The sequence below is a fragment of the Crocuta crocuta genome, unplaced genomic scaffold, assembly GCF_008692635.1.
Source record: "Crocuta crocuta isolate KB4526 unplaced genomic scaffold, BGI_CrCroc_1.0 scaffold70, whole genome shotgun sequence".
NCBI classification, from domain to species: Eukaryota; Metazoa; Chordata; class Mammalia; order Carnivora; family Hyaenidae; genus Crocuta; species Crocuta crocuta.
In genome coordinates this window covers 17717240-17727845 of record NW_027528417.1, presented here as the reverse complement: position 1 = coordinate 17727845, position 10606 = coordinate 17717240, and the positions used below count along the sequence as shown (strand labels likewise).

The window sequence follows — 10606 nt, the reverse complement described above, 5'->3', positions numbered from 1 at the left end:
TTTTTTTTTTTTAAACCTGTTGACCAAGCAAAGAAAGGGGTAGGTGAGTAAGCAGAGATGAAAGAAGGCCAAAGCACAAACACTAGCATTTCTGAGGATCAGGTCTTTCCCTGTGCCCTCCCGCCAAGTTCACGACTCAAACTATGTCAAATGTAAGCACAGCAAAGATTCCGGGGCAGTGTTAGCACTCTCCAAAGGGACATACACCCTCTGTTTACAAACTAGAGATATAAACCTTTATTTCACAACTTTGTCATAATTCACTTTCTAGTAAGACATGTGCTGAGGACAGTTTAAAATACTGGGAAAGACAGATGCTGGGTGTCTTCCAGGCAGGAGCAAAGACGTGTTCACTCCAGGGCCGACGTGTTCCCGGGGCTCTCCAGGCAGCATGGGCCACACACACCAGTATCATCCAACCCCAGTTTTACTTGGAGCCACCTCCTTTTTTGGGGCCGTTAGTCCTCATTTCGTGCCAAATTTTCACTAGAGGCTCCCTGTTCTTCCAAATGAGTTCATGACCATAAGTAATATACCATCTGGGGGGAAAAAAAAACAAACCAGGTTCAACATTCAGAGTATGACATACATATGTTAAGTACAATGACAAGTTGACATTTAAAAAACAATGTCACTATCATTTACCATCTTACTAAAATAGGTAATGAGTTTATTTGATGGCAATCAATGATTTATCTTTAATATGGAACATGTAAAAGGTCAAAGTGGGATGGGTCTATGTGTGACACACTACCTTTGATTCACCACTGCAATTAAGCCTCACCTCCTTTCAAAAAAAGCAACTGGTTCAGGGGCTAACAGCTTTTAAGTGGTTGATCAAGGACTCACCTGAAGGTCGGACGAATTCTAAAACTGGACTCTTGCTTCTACATGAAGTGTACGAAATGTCAGAATTAGAGTTCACTAATGATGGTTTTAATGCTTTTAAGTTTACTTGCTTCTCATCACCTTCCACCTGGCTACACGAAGGGTCGTCTCCTGATCCAAATTCTGCCCACCTCTTAAAATATAGTCCCAATCCCCATACTGATGTTAAAAACTGCCTACACAGCAGCCTGTGAGGCACCAACAGGTTTAGTAACGTAACTTGCCCAGGACAAACAACGCGGGACCACCAGAACTGAGACGACAACGTAAATCTGCCTCTGAACGCTATGCCCCGACCACTGCCGCGGCGTCCAGGGGGCGCCCTGCCCTGACCACCGTTGCAGCATCCAGGGAGCATCTGCTGTAAGTTCAAGAACACGCAACTGAGTGACCAATGAGAAGGACCTGCCGTTAGAAGCCCATAGGACTACGTACTGCAAGACGAAGAGCTCTACCTGGGAGGAAGCACAGGCTAGAAGCATAACTCAGGAGAATCTACCTCCTCGTCTCCTAGGCTAGTGGAAAGCTGAGGGCTTCCTGAAGGAGGTGGGGCTGATGTGGAATGGCTGTTTTTGAAAGCTACAATGACTGAAACCTTTATTTCTGCCCTGTTTTGCCCAGATTTCATGTTCCCTGAGGCAGAGACCAGATTGTGTTGATATCTGCATCTCCGCAGACACAGGACTAAAAAAATGCTCTATTTAAATGGCTTAGATTAGTATCAGAATAGCAGTTCAATGTTTCGATTTTTTTCATGTTCTGAGTATGTTTATTATAGAGTACTTGAATCTTAATATTCACCAAATATAGTCAAAATATGAACATGAAAATGGTCACCATTAAAACTTTGAAAAACAGGGGCGCCTGGGTGGCTTAGTCGGTTAGGCGTCCGACTTTCGCTTGGGTCATGATCTCGCGGTTCGTGGGTTCGAGCCCCGCGTCGGGCTCCGTGCTGACTGCCAGCTCAGAGCCTGGAGCCTGTTTCAGAGTCTGTCACTCCCTCTCTCACCCTCCCCTGCTCACGCTGTCTCTCTCTCTCCTAGAAATAAATAAAACATTAAAAAAATTAAAAAAAAAAAAAAAAACTTTGAAAAACAAAGGAAAAAAAGACCTGTAACAGTCATGTTACAAAATTCTTTCAGACTTAATCAAATTCAGTGTGAAACTTAGAACAATAGAAAAAGGATCACCTAAGATTCAAATGCAATCGTAAAACTCTTGCAAGAAATGAAATCATTTGTCAGGAACTCTCCATTAATAAAGTATCTTCCCAAATCTCTGTAACCCACTTATTTCAAGCATATAGTCAAATACTTTAATATTACAGGTAAACTATTTTGATCCTACTTGGAAGTTCAAATATAATTGGTCATTTGGCTAAATTAAAATTAGGAAAACACTTTAAAATGACTGAATTCTGGGGCGCCTGGGTGGCTCAGTCGGTTAAGCGTCTGACTTTGGCTAAGGTCATCATCTCACTGTTCGTGGGTTCGAGCCCCGCGTCGGGCTCTGTGCTGACAGCCAGCTCAGAGCCTGGAGCCCGTTTCAGATTCTGTGTCTCCCTCTCTCTCTGACCCTCCCCTGCTCAAGCTGTCTCTCTCTCTCTCAGAAATGAATAAAACATTAAAAAAAATTTTTTTTAATTTTAAATAAATAAAATGACCAAATTCTAAGTTTGTTTTCGTTTTTCTTTTTCATTTTGCAGCAGCCTCACAGCCTAGTGCTCACTCTGAAACTCCGCTCTACAAGGACCAGCTGTGTGACCTCCAACAGTTCCTTTCTTCAAAGCAGTTCCCTTTCTATAAAATGGAACTCCTCACAGGACTTCAGAGTATTAAGTCAGGCCTTAGCTTGGGCTCACAGCAAATAGCCAATGGATGTAGCTCTTATTATTACAAAAGCATAAGGTGAAGACCTTAACATCTGGTGAGGGAAACAGAGTCAAGGAAACATGCAGGAAGAAACTAACGGAATCTTTACCATTATTAAGGATTTCTAAATCCTTTGCTTTATAAGTCTAGTTAAAGATGTCAAAAAAGATGAATTCTGGATATGACTGAGATCTAGTAAATGAAAGGAGCTGGAATTAGAAACAGCAAAGAGAAAGGATTCCTTTGCCTTTCAGATTGTGGACTTTAAAATACATTTGATCCAATTATTGTCAGAATGGAAAGGGTCATCTAATTATAGTTCAGAAGAATAAAAACCTGCCTGGGAGGAAATCCTTTAAGTATACATGGGAGGATCCAGAGAGATAAATGTAGAGTTCATAAAACAGAACCCTTTTTCCTAACTCTTTATGTTTTTCATACTGTAATACCAGGTCAGTTTCTACTATTTATAATGTGCTGCTGTTAAAGCTAGAGCTCGCATATGCTATTCTTTAATCATCACTGAAAATTATAAATGGCATAATGGCATTTAGTTCCACCGCCTACTGGGCAAAACTGCTCCACTTAGAATAGATTTTTTCCTTTTTCTCTTGTTTTAAATTAAAGAACTTCAGTTTTCTATTGTCATGAAAGAAGGTAAAAAGCAAGTACCGGCAAAAGGCAACATTTACACAGGAAAAGATGGTCTATCAGGGAAGCCAGCGTATCAGATAGACAATTACTATCCTGGTCAGATGGGCCCCCCCCCAGGAGTCCTGAGCAAGTTCTGTGATAGTCACTCCAGCACTACTAGGTTTTAGGCAAAAGTCCATGGTCTGAAGCACAAATGGAAGATCCGTGAACACAAAGCGACTGTACTCAATCTGGTGTAACGGGATAGGAAGGGCTTTGGATCTGGGCTTAACAGGGATCAGCTCTGTTCCCAGCTGTTTGACCTGGGGAAGACCACTTCTGGGCCTGTGTCCCATCAGTAAAATGAAAGTAGTAACACTAGATATAAACCACTAGCTGAGATGAGCCCGCCATGTAACAGGTGCCTAGTAAGTGGTCAACACTAGCTTATGATCCCTGGCCTCTACTCGTTCAGAGGGCACACAGCTACACACTTGCTACAGGCAGAGTGACAGGCAGGTGAGTGGTGGCAGGAGAGAGGAGGCCTGTGGGGAAAGGAGAGGACAGGACACACCAGCAGCTGGGGAATGGTCTCCAAGCAGGGCTAGGAATCCTGGCCGCTCACGAGTTGGGGTGACCTGAGGTTAAGGGCCAAGTAAAGGCACAGTCTCTCTACAAACAACTGAGGCTGGGGCAGGATCAATCCTCTCTCCTCCCATCTCACAAGGTGAAAGTGGGCAAGGCCAAAGCAAACCATGTTGAAGTTTTCTCACCCTCTCAACCTGGCCTGCCCCTGCTTCCATCGCAGAGTTAACTGCCTTGCTCTGCCTTCCTAAAATGAGGGGATGGAGAGTACCTAAGGAGGCAGTGTAGCAATCAGTTATATTCAAACTTACATTCCAAAGAGAGCTCCCCCAAGATGTGCTGCATGATCAAAAAATTTCCATCCCAGGATCATTCCTGCTGTATCCATGGCAATAATGGCTTTTAGGGCCTGAAAGTCAGCAAAAGAGAATAGAACTGGTACAACTTTGATTCCTTCAGCATTGACATTTCTAATTTAAGGGCAAGAATTCAGTGAATGTAAAAATATCACCACTGTCCCCTGCACTTTACTTCATAAAAATACTCACATTCCCTGCTGTGAATGTGAACATTGGAAGGAAGATAATGGCAAGCCTCCCATCTGGGATCTTCGTGCACACAGCAGCAAGGACGGTCATGATAGCGCCTGACTACGAATGAACACACGTGAAAATGTCAAACTCTGAACGTGCAACCGTTTAGTGACTACAATCTAAAGTAGCAAAGCTTTTTCCTGAGAGTTTATAAGTCACACATTTCTAGGTGAACACAAAGCTTAAAAGCTTTTCAGTTTAACTAAAGTATAAAATATCAGGCAAAGGGGTTCCAGTCCATTGCACACTTAACAACCTGGAAAGAACGAGATGTGTAGTGAACAGCATGTGAGTGCTTAATGAACTTCAGGGACAATGTTAAGCACAATTATGCATGATTTAATAACTATGAAAGAAATTCTCAAATTCCCACAAAGCAAAGCCATTTCAACCAGAGTGTGCACGCATGAATTTGCCCAAAGAAACCCACACGTGGAATTTCTTNATAAAAAAAAAAAAAAAAAAAAAAAAAAAACACATGAAATTTGCATCCTACTTCATAATAAAACTAAGCATTTTCTTTAAAACCTTTGAGCAAATGCTCTGCTCCAAGAAAGCATGCCATGTGTCTCATGGCTCTGCAAGACCCATCCCTCACAGCATCCTCCCAGGGACACACATGCACCTGCCTGAGAAACACTTCCTCCAACCACCTCAGATGAGACCATAAAAACCTCTGTCAGGGTACCTTGCTGGCCAGCTGGTAGAACATGCAACTCTTGATCTTGGGCTTATGATTTCAAGCCCCACATGGGCCCTACAGCTTACTTAAAAAAATATATAGGGGCAACCTGGTGACTGTCAATTAACCTGATGACTGTCTTGATTTTGGCTCTCGTTGTGATCTCATGGTTTGTGGGTTTGAGCCCCATGTTGGGCTATGCGCTGGCAGTGCAGAGCCTTCTTGGGATTCTCTCTCTCCTTCTCTCTCTGCCCCTCCCTCACTCGCTCTCTCTCAAAATAAACATGAAAAAAAATCTAAATGTCACAACCTTATGATCATCCATTTATTATAGCTGAAATTATAATGATTATTAAAGTACTATTTATTTAGAGACGAACAGTGAGAGAAGGGTGGAGACAAAAAGAGGGAGAGAATCCTAAGCAGGCTCCAGTCAGTGCGGAACCTGACACAGGGCTTGAACTCACAAATCACGAGATCATGACCTGAGCCAAAATCAAGAGTGGTACGCTTAAACAACAGACACCCAGGTGCCCCCTGGCTGTATTTTTTAAAAATCATGGGTTTTTCCATGATGCTCCATAGTCTTCATAAACTAAATGTATAATTGCTAACAAATAATGCTAATTTAAACTCTCTTAATGTTAGACATGTTCCCAATTCTAGATGGTAGAATACTTGAAAAATTAGACCATTATCCCTAGTTAATATTAAATCTTACAATAATCATTCATCCAAATACTTGAGGCCTACTTTGTACCAGGCACTATGTAAATGTTGGGGATACAGAGAGGAACAAAACCCGCATCTTTTCCTTAATGGAGCTTACAGAGGAGAAGTTAACAACAACAAAACAAAATCAGCTATGATGGTAAAGCAGGGCATGCTCTGGCAGCACATGGAAGGGAGAGCTGACAGAAGCTGAGGCTTCATAAGGACATCATGTTTTGTATGAAAGGGTCACCAGGCACTGGCCAAGTAGAAGGGGAGATGAGAAGTATTCCAAGCAGAAAACCAAGCTGAACCAAGCCTGTGTGTGGCTAGAGACAAGTGGGAGAGCAAAGGGAGGATGGTGCTTTAACTACATTTGTCTGCTGCCAAAATTCTCAGTTCTTAGTCACTTAATAAAAATAAGAAAACTGAGGCACCTGGGTGGCTCAGTCAGTTGAGTGCCAACTTCGGCTCATGTCATATCATGGTTTATGGGTTGAAGCCTCACATCAGGCTCTATGCTGACAGCTCAGAGTCTAGAGCCTGCTTTGGATTCTGTGTTTCCCTCTCTCTCTGTCCCTCCCCTGTTCATGCTCTCTCTCAAAAATAAAATAAAATAAACATTATGGGCGCCTGGGTGGCTCAGTCAATTAAGCATCCGACTTCAGCTAAGGTCATGATCTTGTGTTCTCTAAGTTCAAGACCCACATTGGGCTCTGTGCTGACAGCTTGAAGCCTAGAGCCTGCCCCTCCCCCAATGGTGCTCTCTCAAAAATAAAATGTAAACAACAACAAAACAAAAAAACCTCCAGGGTACCTGGCTGGCTCAGTCAGTGGAATGTGTAACTCTCGATCTTAGGGTTGTAAGTTCAAGCCCCAAGTTGGGTGTACAGATTAGTTAAAAATAAAATCTTTAGGGGGCACCTGGGTGGCTCAGTCAGAGTCCCAACTCCTGGTTTTGGCTCAGATCATGGATCTCATGGTTCGTGGGTTCAAGCCCCACACAGGACTCTGCACTGACAATGCACAACTTGCTTGGGATTCTCTCTTACACTCTCTGTCTCTCCCCACTTCTCTCCCCCGCCCCCAAAATAAATAATAAAACCTTAAAAATAGTAATAATAGAACTTCCATGAGGGCCATTCTACACAATATCTTCCCACTATTCTTCAAAAGTTTCAAGGTCATGAAAGACAAAGACTGAAAAAGCATCACAGACTGGAGGATACTGAAAAGACGTGATAATTAAATGCAATGTAGTATCCTAGAACAAAACAAAGAACATCAAGGAAAAACGGGAAATCCAAATACAGTCTACAGTTTAGTAGTCCTATATTAGGGCGCCTGGGTGGCTCAGTCGGTTGAGCATCCAACTCTTCAATTCAGCTCAGGTCTTGATCCCAGGGTTGAGGGAGAGCCCCATGTCAGCTCCACACTAAGCGTGGAGTCTGCTTAAAATTCTTTCTCTCCCTCTGCCCCTCTCCCCTGCTCATTCACTCTTTCTCTAAAATAAAAACTAAAAAAAAGGGCTATACCAATGTTAATCTCCTAAGTTAGATAAGTTATGGTTATAGAAGACATTTAACATTAGGGAAAACAAATGAGATGTACTGTACCAACGATCACAGCATTGTTACATTCACCACTGTAACAACAATAACAGCAAAAACTGAGTCAAGCTACAATAATCAATGGATGCTATTTCAGGGGGATGAGGGGGGTTGATGATCAAGAGATCACAACACTTAGTAAATCACAAACTATCTTCTCACACACTACACATTAATTTTAAAAGGTAAAGGAAAGCAGTAACTTTATAGTAGAGAAGCTGGATAACAACCAGACCACAACTGGACATTACTGCCTCCCACTGTGGTACCTAGGACATAAGCCCACTCATGTAGCATTCCGACTAAAAACACACAGTAAGAATCTCATCATGAGGAAACAGACATACCCAACAGATGACCATACTATAAAATAACTGGCCTGTATTGTTCAAAACTGTTAATGCTATGAAAAATTTTAAAAAGCTGACCAAAGGCAACAAAAGCAAAAACAGACAAGTGGGACTACATCAAACTCCTAAGCTTCTGCACAGCAAAGGAAACCATCAACAAAATGAAAAGGCAACCTACCAAATGGGAGAAAATATTTGCAAATCCTATCTAATAAGGGATTAATTTCTGATATATATAAAGAGCTCCTATAACTCAAAAGCAAAAAAACACAATCCAATTTAAAATGGGCAGAAAAAAATCACCTTTTTCCAAAGACATCCAGATGGCCAACAGACACATGAAAAGATGCCAACATCACTAATCATCAGGGAAATAAAGACCACCACCTCACCTCTGCTAGAATGGCTACTATCGAAAAGAAAATAACAAATGTTGGTGGGGATGTGGAGAAAAGGAAACCCTTGAATATAAAGTGGTGTAGCCACTACAGAAAACAGATTGAGGGTTTCTCAAAAAGTTAAAAGGAGCATTAACATGAACCACCAATTCCACTTCTGGGTATTTATCCAAAGACACTAACTAAAAAAGGTAAATATATCCCCATGTTCGTTGCAGAGTTATTTACAATAGTCAAAATATAGAGGGGCGCCTCAGTCAGTTAAACGTCCGACTTCGGCTCAGGTCATGATCTCACGGTTCGTGGGTTCGAGCCCCGCGTCGGGCTCTGTGCTGACAGCTAGCTAGGAGCCTGGAGCCTGCTTCAGATTCTGTATCTCCCTCTCTCTCAGACCTTCCCCTGCTCACGCTGTGTCTCTCTCTCTCAGAAATAAATAAAACTTTTAAAAAATACTTAAATTAAAAAAATATGGAAACAACCAAAGTGTCCAACAATGGATAAACAGATAAAGGAATATTATTCAGCCATAAAAATGTAAGGAAATCTTGCCATCTGTGACAACATGGACAGACCCTGAAGGCATTATGCTAAGTGAAATAAGTCAGGGAAAGACAAATACTGTATGATCTCACTTGTGTACAGAATCTTAAAAAAAACAAAAACAAAAACAAAAAAAGCCAGCCCATGTATGGAGACAACAGACTGGTGGTTGCAGAGTCGGGGGTGGAGAGGCCAAAACGGGTTAAAGGGGTCAAAAGGTGGAAACTTCCAATTATAAAATAGATAAGCCAGAGATGCAATGTACTGCATGGTGCCCATAGTTAAACTGTGATATGTGAAAGCTAAGAGAATAGATCTTTAATGGTCTTACAACAAGGAAAAAAATTTTTGTAACTATACATGGTGACAGACTTACTGGTAACTAAGTTAACTAGACTACCTCAGGTGATCACTTTGCAATATATACAAATATCGAATCATTATGTTGTATACCTGAAACTAATACAATGTTATGGCAACCATGGAACTTATTTGTTTGTTTTAAATGTTTTATTTATTTCTGGAGAGAGAGACAGCATGAGCAGGGGAGGGTCAGAGAGAGAGGTAGACAGAGAGGTAGGCACCCCCACAGGAGTTTTATAAGAGTTAAAACTAGAAACAACCCACATTAAAAAAATATATAGAGAGAGTGGTGCCTGGGTGGTTCAGTCAGTTGAGCATCCAACTTCGGCTCAGGTCATGATCTCACGGTTCATGGGTTCGAGCCCCGCGTCGGGCTCTGTGCTGACAGCTAGCTCAGAGCCTAAAGCCTGTTTCGGATTCTGTGTCTCCCTCTCTCTCTGAGCCTCCTCTGCTCATGCAGTCAGTCGGTCTCTGTCTCTCTCTCAGAAATAAACATTAAAATTTTTTTAAAAAGAACAAAAAACTAGAAACAACCCAAGGTCCATTGGGTGAACAGATATACATATTCTGGCATATCCATACAATGGAATATTATTCACTCATACAAAAGAATAGAATGATACACACAACTTCCTAGATGAATTTCAAAATAAATTCAGAGTAAATGAAGCCAGAACAGTAACAAATAGGAGTATATGGTGGATGATTCCATTAATATTAAATTCTAGAAACTAAGTACAAATGAAATTATCATGACAGAAAGTAGAGAAGCTGCTGCCCAGTAAGGGGGTGAGAAGCAGGAAGGAGGGACAGAGGACCGAGGAACACCCACTTTCAGGGATGACGACTATGTTCATTATCTTGATTCTGAGGATACATGGGTATCCACATGTCAAAGCTTTCCAAATTATAACCTTTATTTTTTATTATTTTTTTTTTAATGTTGTATTTATTTCTAGGAGAGAGAGAGAGACAGCGTGAGCAGGGGAGGGTCAGAGAGAGAGGGAGTCACAGGCTGAAACAGGCTCCAGGCTCTGAGCTGGCAGTCAGCACAGAGCCTGACGTGGGGCTCGAACCCATGAACCGCGAGATCATGACCTAAGCGAAAGTCGGACGCTTAACCGACCAAGCCACCCAGGCGCCCCTAAACTTTATTTTTTAAATGTCTCTCTCCCTCTCCCTCTCTCCTGCTCCCCTGCTCATGCTCGCTCCCTCTCTCAAAACTAATTCTAAGTAGGATGTTAAAAAAGACACCTCAAGAGAAGAATGGTTTTTTATAAAAGGTGTCCTATAACTGATTACCCCTATAAATTAAAGGTCCCTAAATTTTTATACTAAAAATGCTATTTCTGGAAAAAAAAAAAAGCATGTCTTTATTTTTT

General features: G+C 41.7%; 1 protein-coding gene across 1 annotated transcript in view; it reads right to left on the bottom strand.

Annotated features, from left to right (window-relative positions):
• Positions 1 to 213: 213 nt before the first annotated feature.
• The window catches only part of PARL (presenilin associated rhomboid like), a 53367-nt gene continuing 42974 nt past the window's right edge, over positions 214 to 10606 (bottom strand). The window contains exons 9-11 of the mRNA XM_077754567.1: positions 4526 to 4627; positions 4289 to 4386; positions 214 to 539 (exon numbers count right to left, since the gene is read on the bottom strand). Of these exons, the coding sequence (XP_077610693.1) occupies positions 428 to 539; positions 4289 to 4386; positions 4526 to 4627 (312 nt within the window). The 3' untranslated portion in view covers positions 214 to 427. The remainder of the gene's footprint in view (positions 540 to 4288; positions 4387 to 4525; positions 4628 to 10606) is intronic.